This window comes from Rhagoletis pomonella, unplaced genomic scaffold (genome assembly GCF_013731165.1).
Source record: "Rhagoletis pomonella isolate Grant_MI unplaced genomic scaffold, Rhpom_1.0 Rhpom_scaffold_01686, whole genome shotgun sequence".
NCBI lineage: Eukaryota > Metazoa > Arthropoda > Insecta > Diptera > Tephritidae > Rhagoletis > Rhagoletis pomonella.
The window spans coordinates 6,493-24,214 of record NW_023460240.1 but is presented as its reverse complement, the minus strand read 5'-3'; the positions used below and the strand labels follow the sequence as shown (position 1 = coordinate 24,214).

Genomic DNA, 17,722 nt, shown 5'->3' with positions numbered 1-17,722 from the left:
GTTTTACCTCAGAAATTTTCTGACTTTAGCGCCCTCTGCTGCTAACAAAAAGAGGATTTGATAAATTAATCTTCCAAATCTGTTAGCTATGCAAAAATTTGTATTACTTAAATATTCTAAGCCGTTTATTTGATTTTAATTTTGCTTATGGGACAAGCCACTGTGCGGCGCCATTTTCCCTGACTACAGAAATAAAAAGTTCCTTTGAATGTGAAAAGACAGTGCTCAGTGCCTTCCCTGAGATCGAGGTGGCTTTCGACAACACATCTCATTTGGACCTTGATCGGGCTCTTGATAATTGCCTACCTCTGTTCCCCAGGGACGATATACATTTAAACTAAATATGCAAATAAGGTGACTTGGAGTACCTCTATTATGGAAAAGCACATTCAGGCAAGTGCACTGCAATGGCACACAGACAGCCCCTGTAGATATTAGTGCAGGCGTATGTGGGCCTAATCTCAAGCTGCCAGTGCCCGTGGAAATCTTCTCAAGCATATTTCAAGTGGAAGTTGATGCCGTTGGTCTATCGACGTAATAGGATTTTTATTTTAATCGCCACTTTTGGCTGTCTCATCATTCGGGGAGTAATCCTCATTGCGCTCCTGCGCGCATAGAAAAGCTGAATGCCCTTGCTGAGAACAATGCTATTAAACTTATGTATATGAGTACCAGAACACAACGGAAGCAAATGAAATGAGCAAGTCGATTAGTTAACCGGCATGGCTGCTAACTCAACCCCGATAAGATCTGAGCCCTTGCTTGCAATAGGTCCTAATGAGATAAAGATTGGAATAGAGTCGTAAGAAGCCACTTGCATAAACACGAGATCTGGTTAAGTGATCTATGTCGCTTTTATGACTCCGCCGAAGAGACATCATTGCACCTCCTCCTGGAGTGCAGGGTCGTGAAATTTTGGTTCTATGCACAATATCATTCACATTGTCATTCTTAATTTAACGATTTAGGGCTCTAAAAGCTGCCGCAATAAAGAATTTATATACATATGTTTCTGTGTTTTCATTTAACTTTTATTTTATTGATTTTATTATCAATTTTTATTTAATATATTTCATTCGCATACTTAATATACATAGTAATATTCATTTTCATACTTAATATACATAGTAATATTTGTAGCAACGAAGGAGCGGTAAACATAATACGTACTTTCACAAGTATTTAAATGTGTAAGTAATATCAGTGTTGGAATGCACATATGTATACACAATTAAAGTGCACGCAGATACATACATATATACAAACATAAAGTAGTAGCCGTATAAAAGTTACTAAGGTATGTACCTTTAATTCTTCATCACCAGACTTCGTCTAGCCCTAATGAAATCCTAAAGTTTCAGGCAAGGTATCCTCTTGTTATATTCATAGTCTCTGGCCAGTGGAAGGTGCAGTGGGGTTTCTGCCGCCCTTTCGCGCAGTAAAGTCGGCAGCTGTCTAAGCTCCACAACCAGCAATGATCCATCCGATTTCCTGTTACATGTATGTTTTAAAGCTTCTCTTCCTAAATATCTTGGAATTGTAAGCTCTAATAGGTTGAGGTTTTCCCAATAGGCTCGTCTACGCAAGCACTTCTCTGCACTTCAGGCTTTACTGACAGTATGTTTGTATGCGGTTTCTATAGTGAGGATGAGTTTGTGTAGCTGTTTTTGTTGTTGTAGCGGCTACAACAACCCCGCCCAGATCGGTTAGTTCCTCAATCGTTGTCGTCGAGCTCTACTAGCGGTAGCCCCAGGAAGCGTGCAGCCTCGACGGGGTCTGTGCATAGGGACAGGGGCGTTAGTAGGGTGGGATTCAGAGGGCATACAAAGAGATGCTGTGAGTTATGGAGCGACTCTCCGCATTCCGGGCATTCGGTTAGAACATCCTCGTTTAATCTGCGCAGGTACGAGTTCAACCTTCTACACTAACCACAGCGCAGTTGGGCTATTGTGGTCCGAGTCCCCCGAGGCAAACGAAGTTCTGTCACGTCCACGTCTAGTGGTTGTGTGGCCAGAACGGCATTCACAGGTCGAGAGTCTACATAAATCGAGACTACCGCTCAGTGAATGTCGTTCAAGGCCTGTCGATAAGCGGTCGGGTCAAAACTTTGAGTAGCTGCTACTTCCTGCTTAAGTATGTTAGCTTCCTCGTTACCCTCTGTACCTTCATCGTGTTGGTACCAAATCAGTTGTGCTGTGCTGTTTTCCCCAATGGCGTTCCATTTCTTAAGGATTCCCATTCCATGCGTGATACAATTTCATTTGAAGATAGAACTTTTTAAGCAACTTAACTGTATTGGCCAATACAACAGCACCCCCATTTCAAAGTCATATTGTTTGTCACTCATGTTTATTTATTTATTTTTAAGAATTTTCAATTAAAATACAGTTCATTCTCTCACAAAACTCACATAAACGCAAGTTTAAAACTTTTTAAAAGACCGCAAAAAAGTGCAACAAATTTTCACCCAAATTTCAAACATTTTTCTCAGAAGCGGTAGAATTTTTTTGAATACACAGTTTTATAGCCCATTCAATTTTAGTCCAATAATGTGCAAGTTTCAAGTGGCTAAAAATTACCGTTGATTTTTTAGAATTTTTTTCGCCGAGGATGTTGCGAGTTCAACGGTAATCTTTAGCGACTTGAAACTTGCACATTATTAGACTAAATTGAATGCGCTATAAAACTGTGTACTCAAAAAAATTCTAGAGCATCTGAGAAAAAAGTTTGAAATTTAAGGAAAAGTTTGTTGCGCTTTTTTGCGGTCTCTTAAATAGTTTAAAACATGGGTTTATATGGGTTTTGTTAGAGAATGAATTGTATTTTCATTGAAAATTCTTAAAAACAAATAACTAAACATAAGTGGCAAACAATATCGCTTTGAAAGGGGGGTGCTATAGATATGTCCAATACTGTATATGCAGGTCTCTACAAATTTTAATCGGCACAAAAACTGATGGCATAAGTCTCCGCTTAGAAGATGCTGGTGTATCGTCCCATGGGGTTGTAGATCGTGGCCATAGTGCCATACATTCCGGCCGCTATACATCCGTCAGTTTTTGAACCAGCTGTGTGTCATATTTGGGTGCGGTCCTGATAAGGTATTTCCTAGAATTATTTAGTTTTGGCCGCTTCCTTGCTTAATGCGGTATTGAACCTTTTCTCAAAAATTGTTCTCTCAATGATGTCATCTCTGTTGAACGGTGAGATGGGAATCTTTGTTTTGATTTCCTTCCTAGCCTTTAAAATCTTGAGATCTACCTCTAGCTGTGTCTTTTCTAGTGAATTTTAAAAGGGCCTTGTTTGCAGTCTATTATTTTATGACGATTTGCTTTGGGGTTAGGTTGAGGATGCCTTCGGACGAAACGGTTCGGTACAATTTCATGAAGGTTCCCTCACATAGTTTTGGTCAGGATGGATGGATTATGACACCTTGGTTGTAGTGAATTTGCATGGGTTAGCGTGCGTTTAAACATGGAAACCTTTTTGACCGCAATATTGAAAATGACTTTGTGCCAAGTGATGGAGCTTTGCCAATATAAAAACAAAATAATAATAATTAAATCCTTAAGCACTTAGTTTCTGCTCTAAACAACCTTTCAGTTGATCGAAAATCGAAAAAATTTGTATCCAATTTAGGACTGTTATTCGATTTAGGACTGTGGTCTATTAAAAAACTTTAGAGTAAAAATAATTATAGTTTAGAAGGGAATTTTAATATTCTATTATACTGCACATTCACACTTATCGAATTGCGGCTGTTTTAAGGGTCCGTGAATTTAAATATTTAGTAAAAACAAGTTAACATTTTGGCCACTACAGTATGGGTATGTACGTATGTATGTCCGTATATTTGTATGAACATATGTATGTACCCAGTAGCGAAAATGGTCACCGGTGACATCGTCACAAATGAGAATTTAGTGACATCGTCGCACTTGCTGTGAATCCTAAACGATACATAGCTGACAATGATATTGGTGACTATGCCATGCAGGTGTACTTCTATCAAAGACTTAAGTATAACCGACAATAGGTTTGTTCGTCGAGCAAAAAATTTGTACGAATTTGTACGAATTATCACGATTTTTGCCCAAATCGCGTTCGTGCAGACCAAAAAATTATCCAACACTCAAAAATTGTGAGAGCAAAGTGACAGTTCTCTTGGAGAGAAGTTGCAAATTCTTGCTGGAAAAAATTTTGCCAGCAAGAATTTGCAAACACGAAAAACATGTGGTTGTGGCGCATGGTTGCATTTTTGTCTACAATAATTTGAATAAATTAGTTCGTTAAATTTAAAAATTTATAAACACGAGCGATTTTTTTTATGAAAAAAGGAAGTAAATAATTGTTGATATAATTAATTTAGTTAATTCCAATGATATGAACTTAATTCGGCTGAAAAAAATGGTATTCGCAATCGGAATGCAATTGCAACCAGAGTCGATTTAAGGAACCCTACAGCTAGTATGATGAAGAAATTGAAATGTATGTTAAAGAAAGTCAGAACAACAAGAAATATACATGAAAAACCTGTTTTTGGCCATCCGAAAGAATTTAAAAATTCTATAAAAAATTTTTATGTTTGAAATGCAACCGTGGACGCCAGCTGGCAGCGAAACTTGCAAATTCCTGCAAATTTGCGTTCGTGCAGAAATTTGCAAGTTTCTCAACATGAGAGAGAATTTGAGAGAATTTTTTCTTACTCTCTGATATTTTGAGTGTTGGATAATTCTTGCTGGATTTTCGACGAACAAACCTAATGTCTTGCAACGGTGACTTATAAACATTCCATTGCAGGATAATGTCGTTTGAACGTCATCAATGATCACTGCATGACAAAGTCAACGACTTCCATATAAACAGAGCCCAAAGTCATTTAAGACGTAACTTGGCAGTACTAGACACTTAAGAGACCAATTAATGCCATTCGCTACGGGGTATGTAACTAATTATTATGAGAATACATATGTAATAGCTATCAGGCTGTCTATGTATATAGTACTTTTGTATGTTTGTACGTACGTACTTGCACGAATCCCTATTCAAATATGTATGCATTTATGCATTTATAACTACCATAGTTAAACGTAATGGGGTGTGGTTGGGTGGGATTAACTGTATGTGTGTGCGCGCTAACAAAAAACTCTAACAAAAGATACGCTTTTTCAGCTGAAAATGTTTACACATTAATTATCTCCCGTATGTTTATGTCTCCGGATAGCGGCAATAGGAAGTACTCTCGACAAGCTCCCGTGGTATCCAATCCTCGTATAAGGGCAACCGATTTTTCAATGTCTCCACTTCACGTAAAATGCGCACTACATTGCCGCCAATTAGTTTCTTGATAGCCGCATTACCCCAAACGCGATCGCGTGCCAGCTCAGCTAACAGAAAAGCATAACTCTTGGGCGCACCACCCAAACCAATGTGATCGACACCGGCCACCTTGCGCACATAGTTGATGGCGTTGATAGCTTCGCGTACAGAGAACCGACGTTCTTCACAGCGTTCTAAATTCAGCATTATTACGCCACCATTGTCCGAAAGCAAGCTGGCGAAGTGGTAGTAGAGTATGCGAGTGATTAAAGTAGAAAATGCGGCCTTGCCAACCATTAAATAAAAACAAACTCACCTCAAAATGCGATCAGGTATGGAGGCTACGCTGGAGCTGTTGCAAACCGAAACTGGCACAGCATTCAAGAGCAAAACCGGCGCTTTGGCCGTGTGCAATGCAGTCACCATAGCCGCCTCTGACAATTGAGAGATTTCGATAAGCATTCCCAGTCGATTCATCTCGTAAAGCACCGTCTAAAATATGAAAATCTATTCATTAACAAAGCGCCAAGTGCTTATTTGCTTACACACCTTTCCAAACTCGTTGATCGAATGTGTGGCATTTTCCTCGAACAAATAGTCATGACTGCGTATGCAAGCAGCAGCCCAGGGTGTTGTGCATTCCAAACTAGTAATCGATACGAAGCGTGCGCCGAGCAGATACATCGATCGCAGTACTGCCAAACTGGCACCTAATGTGTGGCCACCGCCCAGACCAAGCATCACAGCTACTTCACCTCGGATATGCGTCTGTTCCATTTCGTCGGCAGAGAGCACAATGTGCAATGCGTCCGTATTAGCGGTAATGCGGCGTGCCTCATCGATACCCTCCAATGCCAACTGTACGGCATCCAAATACTGTGCGCCGCACGGCACCGAAATTGGCCAAAAAACTGCACCAACATGATTGCGACGCACTTCGTTTAACATACCACTGCTGCTGCTGCTGCGATTCAGAACATCACGCATCGGTGGCTGCCAAGCGGAGCCTTCAATTAGCGGCGATTCAGCCAACAAACGACGTATGAATGCAAGCCGCGCTTCTAGCAGCGACGAGGAACGCAACTGCAGCGCCAATGGTATGCCACCTGCCATGGCTATGCACACCAACATTATGCCGAGCACAACTATCAGCCGGCGACTGCGCGTCGAACGGCTGGGCTCACTACCCGTATCACTACACGCGCTCATTTTATATGCGGCAGCGGCGATGGCGCCATTCTTTAGCTTCTCACTGCCAAGCTTTGTAATCTCTGGCGGTAGTTCAATGTCCGCGATTTCTGTGAAAACAAAACATTGCTGCTTGCAGTGTGGCTGGTGCTCGTGTTGAGGTGGCTGCAGCTCGTGCGGGTGTGGGAGTGGTGCGGGCGGTGGCGGCGGTGGAGGTGCAGGGTTTAGTAAAGGATTGAGTGCGAGTTGCTGATGGTGCTGATGATGTTGATGCTGGTGCTGATGCTGGGGATACTGATGATGGTGTATGGCAGCGGCACACACCTCTATATATTCACGATTTGGCACTGGATTCATGCTGCTGCCATGGAGCTTGGCTAAGCAATAGCAATTAAATGAGTTCACACGGCTGTAAGGGGGTTAGCGTTCAGTTGCACACCTTCTTTATTTGATTGTGGACGTTGTGATTTTAATTTCCTATAAAATTTATTCGATTATTTACCAACAAGTGAATTAATCCTGAAGCACTCACCTACACTTTTCAACATTGGGAAAAAGCTTTATTGATTTTTCATTTGACAGTTTTACGGCTCCTGCGCAGTAGTTGGACGCGTAAATTATTTGCAACAGGACGAATGCAGCTTTTAGTCAGCTGGTATGTGAACGTTCGCTTACAACTTTGCAAGCCAAGTTGAAGATGCCTTTCCTCGTATGTACGTACATAGGCTTTTATTTCCAACATCTTTACTCAGAGCAAGTGCTTAATTATTAAACTTTAATATTTAACCATCTAATTTAATAATTTAATTATTAAACTTTGATATGAGAAAAATGGCGTGTCAAGATGTAAGTGAAAAAGTAATTGAAAATAAGTTGGTTCTATTGCCGTCCCTAGCCATTTATTTCCACCAGATGAAAATAAACTGGCAATTTGATTTTTTATTTAAAACTCACTGCAGATGCAACTGGTTAAAAAGTTTTTCCGTTTCGTTACCATGCCATCCCTCACGAATTTTCAACAAAAACCCAACGCCACTGTGAACTGCTTGTCGCCGAAAGAAGAAGCATATATCAGCAGCTGTTGTAAACAAATTATTGCACGTGCGTATTCCTTGGCAATTGTATTTATTTGTTGAATAGCGAAGTAATGCCCGATATTGAGGGCTATAAAGGTAAACTATACAAGTATATATACTCTTTATGTTTTATCTAAACTTAGCAATATTTTAGTGATACCCTTGCGGCTCACAGCCGATCGAGCTTTGGAACTTTGCCACCAGATTTTCATGCGCGAGCACTTCATACGCCTTGAAGATGCGAGTAAACCGAAGGGACGCACACTTTTCCTACTCAACGTGCCACCTTACGTATCGGAACAAAGCTTGGGCCGCTTCTTCCGCAAGAGTGTTGATGTACTAAATAAAGTAAGCTTCGCTGAACGTCCAGGTCGAAACGAAAGCGAAAAATGGCAGAAATATAACATCCCATTCAGCAGTTCAGCTGTGCCTTTTAAATTTAAAGTGGCTTACGTTGTCTTTCAAAAAAGTACGGGCGTGCAACGTTCTCTACAATTGAGTAGCATTGATTTGTTTAACAGCGATGGCGACTGTGTACTAGAATCGGGTATGCAGTTGTGGCACAGTCAGTATGAGGAGCGTATATTGGATGAAACAGAGGCACAAGCACGCATTGACAAGTTTATGGAAGCGTATGATAAACGCGAGAAAAAAGCGCTGGAGGCGGCTAAAAACTCCGAAGCCGATGCGGACGGTTGGGTGACTGTTGGCAAACAAGGCCGTAATGCCGGATTTGAACAGAAAGAATCTGTGGTTGGTCGCTTAGAAGAAAAGATAGTTCGCGGCAAGAAAAAGAAGGAATTAGATAATTTCTATACGTTTCAAATACGCGAGTCGAAAATGAAAAATATAGTAGAATTGCGTAAAAAGTTCGAAGAAGACAAGCAAAAAATTGAAGCGCTTAAAAAGACCAGGCGTTTTAGACCCTTTTAAAGTTGGTAGTTTTTAATAAATGAAGCTATACATTCTTATAAACATTTTTATTTGTGAAAACTATAAATTACATACATAATTATAGCATAGTCTTATATTACTCAGACGGGTTTGTTTGATTTTATAACCATTGACATAAGCGAATGAGGCGGCAACGTTTCAAGTATACACAATAATTGCGGTATATTTCCGTACATACAATTGGCTGATTTGGCTACCTGCACAGCTTGCGCAAGTCGCTCCATACTTTTTTGATAGGCTACGTCTTTTGTAGGATCTGTTTTATCAGCCAGCAAACGAGATACATAATTTTTCAATGGTCCTACAGTTTGTGCTAAATGTTGGGCATTCAATGCTGTAGGTGGACCAGTGTTGACTATCTGCAACATCGTTTGCAACAGCCACAGATGTAAATTACTGTAAGAGGAACGATTCGAGAATAAGGGTGCTAGAACCGACCAACGTATAAGCCCAGCCAAAGGTGTAACAACAGGCATGGCAATAGCACCACTTGGCAATGCTAAAGGCTGTTGAGATGCCAGACACAAGGATGAATTTTCACTTATCCATTCCGTGAAAACATCTAATAACGCATCTGGTGGTGGCGTAATTGCGCCTAATTGCTCATTCATATATAAATCTGCCACGGCAGTCATTAGATTAGCTGCGAAATGTGGGGCAACCATAGGAAGCTGCTTAAATTTCTCAGAGGTTTTGCGTGAAAATGTTATAAAATCACTAACTAAACTCTGTGCTACTTCCAAACTTGGTTGATTCGTGCAACCGACTTGTTGCATCCATGTGCCTGCTGATGAGAGTAGAGGTGCAACCGAACCCGAAACAGCAGTGCTTACCAATCGGCAGAGTATTTTGGATCTTTGCGGTGTAAGATTACTACCAAACAGTGATAGAAATACTACGTTTCTTGTAGCATCTGGCCCAGGCTGCGAAAAAAACTCAATAAGAACGAGTATGAGTTGAAACTCTTGAAATGAGTTCATTTGGACGCTGGAGAATGGTTGACCTTTGCGGATGTCTAGGGCTTCTTTGGGCCTCTCCATAAATACAAACTCGGAGATAAGTTGAATGGCAAAGTTCTGTTTGCTGCGGCTCACGACGATGCTTTCTGAAATTTAACAAACGTCCAATTTTATATTTTCCGTATTTTTACGGGCACAATTTTTACCTATACGGGGAAGGGCTTCCTTGGCGCAAGCCGGAAAATCCAGCTTCCGTAAACTATGCTTAAAATCTGCTTGCGACATTTTTTTTCTCCAACAAAATCAAAAAATGTAAACAAATAGATATGATAAAAACCAGCTGTTGCTGTCAATGATACTATCGATAGTCTGGAACTATCATGAGGCATCGATAGTTTTTCGTAGCTATCGATACTATCGAAATTTTAGGTTTTTTTCCATATATGCGTTCTTTGATATATGTAATACTTCTATATTGATAGTAAGCTAACATCTCAATGTGTAAGCATACCGAAATCAAAGCGAGACAGTCTAGTACTGTTTTTGTCAATGTGTTGTGTACTTGAGTGCCGGTTTTGTAAATGTGTCGTGTACATGTTTATTTATAAACGTATGTGTTCCTTTTCTTTCGTACGTGTTTATTGATATATCTGTACTGTATTGTTTTCGGACGGTACTAGCTCATACTGCCAATATAGGAGTATTACATATATGGTTTTTTCCTTTTTGTTCCTTACCTAAACCAAAGAACGTAAATGTACAAAGAACATAAATGTACATAAATACATTTACGTTCTTTGGAGGTAAGAAGCAGAGATAAGAAGCCAATTTGGTGGGTTTTTGAATCCGCTCTTGGTAGCAAAGAAAGTTGTCTATGGCAACCCTGGTGCTTCTGTGTTTCGAAAATATCAGCTCGTTTCTGTTTACTTGCAAGTCGCAATTATTTTGCGATCTGCCAGCAACATTTTGTGGCACTAATTTGGTTTGCTTTGCGAAATAGTTTTTATTAAAGTGCGGACAATCTTCTAATCGATAGAATGAGTTCAACTGTTGTAACACAACAGCGCCCTCTTGGCTTTATTGGACTTCATACCGAATTTACGGTAAGTTTCTAAAAATCTTGATGTGCGGCACTTCAATGTGTTCTTTTCACAGAAAGTTCTGCAAGAAGCGTTCCAAAAACAAGACGCCCATATTTTGCGCGCTTCCTATGAATCCTTCGGAGCCAATACCGACCATGATAAAAAGTCGCCAATGGACCAAGCGTTTCGTGAAATGCTACTTTTCCGCTTAAGTGACGAGGTTGAAAAAGTGGGTGCTCTTGTGCGTCTTTCAGTTGAAGCAGTACGTGCTGAAATTGTCTCAGTTACCATACCCGTTGTCTTGCTGGGGGACATTTTTGATGCGGTCACTTTAGATAAATGCGAACAAATCTTTAGATTCGTTGAAGAAATGGTTGAAGTGTGGAAAGAGGACATATTTTTCTCGTCATGCAAGAATAACATTCTCAGGATGTGCAACGATTTATTGCGGCGTTTATCGCGGGCACAGAATACAGTCTTTTGTGGTCGTATATTGCTATTTCTATCTAAATTCTTTCCTTTCTCTGAACGGTCTGGACTCAATATAGTTTCGGAATTCAATTTAGACAATGTTACTGAATATGGTGTCGACGGCAAAGACCTGGATGATACTGTCGAAGACACCGTTGAAGATATTCCCATCAAAATTGATTACAATTTATATTGCAAATTTTGGTCGCTTCAAGACTTTTTTCGCAATCCCAATCAGTGTTACAGCAAAGCTCAATGGAAAATGTTTCAAGCGGTGAGTATTTTATGCACTATTTCTAAATTATTTGTACATTTGTACATTTTGCTCGAATTCCCCAATAGCACGCTGGTACAGTGTTAGAAGCTTTTGATAGCTTCAAGCTAGAAGAGCCACGTGTAAATAGCGCAGGAGAAAAAAACCGAAAATGCTTTAACAGCTGCTGATTATTTGGAAAGCATGAAAATGGATTTAGATGCTTCTGAATTTGCAGCGGAAGTGGATAATCCAAGTTGTAGTGAAGTAAATAGTCAAAATGTGCGCCAGTCCGATCACTTCTTTGCCAAGTTTCTGACAAATCCAAAGCTGCTGACCCTACAATTATCTGATTCCAACTTTCGACGTTCAGTCTTAGTGCAGTTCCTGATTCTGTTCCAATATCTTCAATTGACTGTTAAATTTAAGACGTAAGTTGAAAACATAGCATCTACCAAATCCAAAATATTTGTTTCAATTTTTAATAGTGAATCAAATACATTGACCACCGCGCAAACAGATTTTATCAAAGAAACAGAAGCAAAAGTATATAAATTGCTCGAAGATACACCACCTAATGGAAAGCGTTTTTCTCGCACCGTCCGACATATGTTAACTCGCGAGGAAATGTGGAATAACTGGAAAAATGATGGATGTAAGGAATTCCGCAAACCCGACGACGCTGAACCAGAGACTACCGCAAATAAGGACGCTGGAAGTAGTGATGTCATATCTACAAAACCACCAGCAGCCAAGCGTGCCAAGCGCACCCTAGGGGACAGTTTAAAAGATGCACACCGCAATAGCAAATTCTTTCTGGGAAAGTACGTATATATATCCCCCTTAGTTTTAAACCGAATTTTACTAAATATTTCTCACTCTAAACTCGTAGTGATGTCTTGACACGTCTCTGGAATTATTCGCCTGACAATCTGCAGGCATGCAAAAGCGAAGAGCGCAATTTCTTACCAAATGTCGAAACATTCCTTGAAAATCCGCATGAAAAGAACGATCCATCATTTGAATGGCGCGCACTTCGGTTGCTAGCACGCCAGTCGCCACACTTTTTCACATTCTTAAACTCGCCGTCATACAAAATAGCTGACTACTTGGAGGGCGTACGACGCCGTTTGGCCAAGGATCGCTTAGACAACGCTAAGGCAGCTCTGAACGCCAACAACGTGACATCAGTTGGTGGCAACTCAAACACAGAATCTGTCATTGCAGGCGAATCAAATAGCGAACAGGGGTCTAATCCTCAAGAAGCAGAGGGAGAAACAGATGTTGTTGGTGTTGGTGACGGTGACAATGACGGCGACGGTGAGGGCGATGGCGATGCAATGCTAACCGAAGAAGATGTTCAAGGTGACTTGGACAAAGGCGATGATGATCGGAACGCACACACCAAACCGGTGACGGCCACCAGAGAACAAATAGAAGAAATCGCACCACTCATTGGTGACGACTGGAAGAAATTGGGCAAAAAATTGGGCTACACTGTTGATGAGCTACTCTACTTTGAGACGGAGCATCCAGATCGCGATGGTGGCTGCATCGCAATGCTGAGTAATTGGTTTGCCGATGACGATGATGCCAGTCTTGATAATTGGGCCTATATGCTTGAAGGTTTGGAAATAAATGCCGCTGCAAAGGCGGTGAAAGCGCTGATTGACCGACTTACACCGAAAGACGACAAAGTGGAGGTGCTGTCAGATTAGTGCGAAAGCTATTTAACATTAGGTATAGTTGTAAACTGAAAACGAAGATCACTTCAGTATTCAGTTTTGATTTAGTTTATGTTTTAATAATATTTCAAAAGTCAAGTTTACAATAATAATTTATCACATGTACAGGGTGTGAATATGCATTTCGCTGTCTACATTAACATTAATTCGTCATATAAAATCTCGGCGGCCCACGCAGACAATTGGCCTTTTTGTTGAAGCACCCTCAGCCAAATGGTCAACGATTCTGTCAGCAATGCACCAAAACTCCATCGTTGTTAGTTTCTATGAGATTAAATGTAGCAAAAGGCTGATTTGTTTAGTATGTTTGAGCGCACCGACTTCAATTTATCTTCGTCTCGGTGCCGTTTTACCCGGCTTCGGCTTGTTGTGTAACATAGTGGCGCAGCGCGGTATATGCCGCTCAGCTGCAGACTCGTTAAAGCGACGCAAGCAATGTGGACACTGTATATAGTCGGGGTTCTCCGAAGGTGGTGGTGGTGGCAAATCACTTAGCTTGCCACCACGGGCTAAATGAGCCTGTACCTGCTTGGCGGCACGAATAGCTTGTATAAACTCCTCATGTTTCTTTCGCCAGTTATTCTTCTTCATACTGCCTGACATGCCACTTACAGCAGCAGCACTGGAGTATCCGGATTTATTGTTGGCGTTATTACGAGATTGTGCTTTTTTCACATACTTTTCGGCATCGGTGCCTCGTAAACGATGACGTGCCGCGTCAAAGGTCTTACGCTTGGTATGCGCCATTTTCTCGCAAATCTTCTCATGCTTCGGAAGTCTTTCCATATTGAAATGGCGATTGCAATAGCAGCACAGACCACTGTTGCCCGCGTCTATGTCAGCTTGCGTTCGGTTACCCTACGAAGATATAAAAAAAAGCAAATTATAAATTGTCATCTGGAACAGGTTATGCTCGTCGCGCTTACTGCAGTAGTAGCCATATTTCCCGAAGTGCTCCTTGGTGGAGTCTAAAAGTCAGTAAGGAAAAATATTAATCGAAAATTTTATTTTTTTAATACAATTTCAAGTCAATTGGGAAAACTCAAATCCGACGCGTGAGAATCTTTGAAAAAAAAATGCCTACCTTCGTAGTAGTTGCTGCAGTGGGTTTTGAGGTTCTGAGTGTGGAACTCTGCTTTGGTACTGGCGTTCGTCGTGCAGCAGCAGCTGTAGCAGATGTATTTACTGGTCGCTTGGAGATTGGTGCAGCTGGTAGTGGTACTGGCGAAGGTGATTTTTTTGTCACAACTGGATTTAGTTTTAGACTGTTTGATGATTTGGCACGGCCCAGAACCTCGTTGTCCCTATTATTATTGCGATCGTCTGGCGAGTGCAAGCCCAAGCTGAGTGAAGACATTTCCTTCGAGAGCGCGTCGGCGTTGCCGTTTAGCAGACGCCTTGGAGGATTTCGCACATTTGTGGAAACACTGTTTGCATTGGCTACGCCGCGTGGCTTAACTGACGCAATGTTGCCATTTCTTGTTTGATTTGAATTGTGTATAGCGCCACCGACTTGGCGAGGAATTGGCGCCGGTGCTTTAGACGTAGAACTGATTGGCTTCAGAGGATTCGCCCGATCGATGCCTGCGCCACGTCTTCGTTCATCGAACATTTGACGCACCTACAGCAGTTGCAGGGTAAAAGTATTAAAGTATAACAAAAAATGTGCGTACATATAGATGCATAAGAGCTGCAGAGCTGCATACTTAGCTACCTTGCCGTTTGTAATGTGCTTTGGACTCCTAATTTCATCCGTGGAGCTGGCACCTTCGTCTGTCATCTCCAGGCGTCTATGCTCACGCTCCTGTTGCTGTTTTTGTTGAAAACGCATCTGCAAAATAGATCGAAAAAAACGAGATGTCAAATTTTTATTTCATTTCCGATTTGCTCCATAACTCCAGCCATCAGTGTCAGTTTAGCAACGTTAAAATCAAATAGGAGTCATTCTGATATACTCTACCATGCGATAAAATGCTGAAACATGCTATACTTATCGATTTTGTTAAAACTAACGTCGAACGATGAGTTAAAGTCTGCTGGCGGCAGCTGACTAAGTGCCTCAACTAATCTACGTCCTGCCCATGAGTCGCTGAGCTTGACTGGCGGTATGATTGGATCATGCAAGTATTCATTATTCGGACTCATGGTCGTCATGTTTTTGGCGTTGCATCAATCAATTCGCTATCTTTATGCACATTTAGTAAGTATGCTTTTTATATACATACATACATATGTACATGCATATGTGATTTTATATAAAAAAAAACTCTTAATCCAAAAGCGTTGTCATGCAATGTTCCTATGTATGTAGGTTTAAAAATTTTGCCGCTACAAAATGATCAACATGTCCTTTCGGCGACAGGCAAAATAATACTAAATATGAGGACAACGAAGTAAATCGCTGTCTCTCATTTCCGAAAGGACAAGCAAAACATTTACGCCATTGAACCCATTACTCACGCTTTATTTGTTTGTCGACAAATCAAATAGCGTAGTACCCCCACCCACCCAGCGAATGACCAGTGACTATAGTAATCAATCAAGTAGTAGCATGTCAAAACATCAAGTCACTCATGCATGTGGTCACACAACAAACACAGCACACATATTCAGAGTCGTTGCACTTACTTTGCTTCCAAACATGCGTTCCTTGCGCGCGCAAAGAAGACGCGCTAGCGAAATTGTCCAGCTATTCGAGTCCGTTTTGCTGACGCTGCCACCCACCACCCGATGAAAGCATACACCTACCCATACAATAATAGATATCTGTTTATAACAAAACAGAAGCCACATATGTGGAAATTGATGGCAATTAATAGTCCAGCTCATTCACTCACAGCTTTAACGATTTATTTTCTCGTTTGGATCACCAAATATTTTATGAGTACAATAGTGTCCGCTCAAGTGCTCATCAAAGCACATAGGTACATACATACATATGTATGTTCTACATATTGGTCTTCAAGAAATTTGTTCAATACCCTGCTGCAATCACTTGATGTACTTGATGTGCGCTCTGAAGTAGCTCGACCTTATGCCAATCGATAAAAGGCTTTGTGTCGATTTGAAGAAAGCTATTTAGCGTATGAAAATTAGAAATCTAAACACAATCACCATATCCTTCCACATGTATGTAGGTATATGTATGTATGCTGGTTCTAAAGTGAATGTATTGCGCTTGTGTTTACTTAATGTGTGCTTGTTCCGGGCAACGATGTCAATTGAAAGTACATATTTACGTTGCCATGACTGGGCGGCGGTGCATATGGCCCACACTAATGAGCCGCACACTGTCATTGGCAAAATTTCTTACATACATATGTACATTTACAAATGTATGTTTATGTGTATGCTCAAGTGCATTAAAACTTGCGCTAGAATATCAAGGTATAATCAGTTATTTATTTTCTTGTTTATTTTCCAACTTAATGCATTAAGCTCCCATAGCTTAAAAATATACCATTTAATTAAAGTGAGTGTGTGTTTGCAACTCAGAAGTGGAATATATATACATACATATATATGTACATAACATTGTGTATGTTTAGCTGTGCACATCTCTGATTATTTGAAAGGGCAACTTAGTTCGTACTCGGTAATTAGTAATGTTTAAGATAATCAAGCAGGTCCCGCAATTAACTTCCGAGTGAATTTCAACTAATCTCGCTTTGAATTCAAAATGAGCTTTATTGAATTTCACTCTGAAGTGAATTGCATATCCTGCGTGATTAAATTATCGATATAAATTGCTCATTTTTTGTTATGCTTATATACTTATGTGGTTCTACTAAGATTCTACTGAGCTGACATTGTAATCGCCTGAGCGATCTTGACCTAGTCTGGTAAAGCACGCCAGTCGTTTCGATTACTTTAAAATTGACGCCAAGTGAAACCCAATTTTTATAAACCAAGGCTCTCCAGAGCAGTGCAAACCTTCCACTTCATTTACCACCACCAGCGGAATCTGCGTTGAATATTGGGCTAGAGCGTTTGCGTTCATTCATACGATGCTAATTTATAAACATTCCGATGGCTTCGACTTATGATTTTTTTGCAGTAAAGCATTGTCTTCTAAAATGCGCAATAAATAATGAATTAGTTATACACAATAACGCAATGCGCTTTCTATCTATTGCCTAGGTGCGCCGCTTTTACTTAGTTGTATGAAACTAATTTTAGCCGTCCCTTTAGTTGTCATATTCATCGAGGGTGTAATTAATTTCATTTTAATAAAGCTTTTGCCATAAGTGGTACATACATATACAATGAGTATTAATTACTCCCACCGCCGAATTATGGCCATATTTCTAAATATGTTGTACACGTCAAAATGTTAATTTCATTGTTTTTGCTCATTTTTCGTGTAAATAATTTGTCGACACCACAAATTCTAAAAGCTGCATGCGGCACAGCAAGAGACTAGGGATGTTGCGAATGTGGAATTTTAGACATTCGCGGATGCGGATGCGAATGCGGATGTCAAGTATTTTCCAGAAACAATTCGAATCTAGCATAATGGTGGGATCGTTGTTTAAACAACGCTTACAAGCCAATCAAGCTGTGTCAGGTTTTTCTAAAGCGTTTTAACAAGAATTCTTCATTCTATTTCTTTGGCTGTTTCAGAATTTGGGGCTCTGAAACTTCATCAGCGACTTTCGATTTTAGTTTTTGTAAT

At 40.5% G+C, this 17,722-nt stretch overlaps 5 protein-coding genes across 8 annotated transcripts; 2 read left to right on the top strand and 3 right to left on the bottom strand.

Moving 5' to 3' along the window:
* Positions 1–4,769: 4,769 nt before the first annotated feature.
* Positions 4,770–7,147, bottom strand: LOC118752611 (dipeptidase 2-like). Of its 3 annotated transcripts, none has more exons than XM_036487499.1 (4): positions 7,040–7,147; positions 5,869–6,984; positions 5,636–5,811; positions 4,770–5,554 (listed from the first exon to the last, which is right to left on the bottom strand). In XM_036487499.1, the coding sequence occupies exons 2-4, from the start codon at positions 6,862–6,864 to the stop codon at positions 5,209–5,211; spliced, it is 1,518 nt and encodes a 505-aa protein (XP_036343392.1). In that variant the 5' UTR covers positions 6,865–6,984; positions 7,040–7,147; the 3' UTR covers positions 4,770–5,208. The 3 variants fall into 3 exon arrangements, with proteins under 3 accessions (XP_036343392.1, XP_036343393.1, XP_036343394.1); XM_036487500.1 differs by having other exon boundaries at positions 7,044–7,121; XM_036487501.1 differs by lacking the exon at positions 7,040–7,147 and having other exon boundaries at positions 5,869–7,008.
* Positions 7,148–7,574: 427 nt separating this feature from the next.
* Positions 7,575–8,558, top strand: LOC118752609 (ribosomal RNA-processing protein 7 homolog A-like). Its single transcript, XM_036487498.1, has 2 exons — positions 7,575–7,679; positions 7,738–8,558. The coding sequence occupies exons 1-2, from the start codon at positions 7,655–7,657 to the stop codon at positions 8,514–8,516; spliced, it is 804 nt and encodes a 267-aa protein (XP_036343391.1). The 5' UTR covers positions 7,575–7,654; the 3' UTR covers positions 8,517–8,558.
* LOC118752608 (uncharacterized protein C7orf26 homolog) lies at positions 8,549–9,810 on the bottom strand. Its single transcript, XM_036487497.1, has 2 exons — positions 9,703–9,810; positions 8,549–9,642 (listed from the first exon to the last, which is right to left on the bottom strand). Exons 1-2 carry the CDS (start codon positions 9,779–9,781, stop codon positions 8,618–8,620), a joined length of 1,104 nt encoding a protein of 367 aa, XP_036343390.1. The 5' UTR covers positions 9,782–9,810; the 3' UTR covers positions 8,549–8,617.
* Positions 9,811–10,533: 723 nt separating this feature from the next.
* On the top strand, positions 10,534–13,169 carry LOC118752606 (THO complex subunit 1-like). The gene is given in 6 exon segments (XM_036487494.1): positions 10,534–10,599; positions 10,652–11,323; positions 11,392–11,463; positions 11,465–11,733; positions 11,791–12,126; positions 12,195–13,169. Coding segments are annotated over 6 exon segments (2,241 nt in total). The 3' UTR covers positions 13,021–13,169.
* LOC118752607 lies at positions 13,080–15,774 on the bottom strand. Of its 2 annotated transcripts, none has more exons than XM_036487496.1 (5): positions 15,676–15,774; positions 14,762–14,878; positions 14,132–14,668; positions 13,974–14,015; positions 13,080–13,905 (listed from the first exon to the last, which is right to left on the bottom strand). In XM_036487496.1, the coding sequence occupies exons 1-5, from the start codon at positions 15,688–15,690 to the stop codon at positions 13,375–13,377; spliced, it is 1,242 nt and encodes a 413-aa protein (XP_036343389.1). In that variant the 5' UTR covers positions 15,691–15,774; the 3' UTR covers positions 13,080–13,374. The 2 variants fall into 2 exon arrangements, with proteins under 2 accessions (XP_036343389.1, XP_036343388.1); XM_036487495.1 differs by lacking the exon at positions 15,676–15,774 and adding an exon at positions 15,061–15,297.
* Between the last annotated feature and the right edge of the window lie 1,948 nt (positions 15,775–17,722).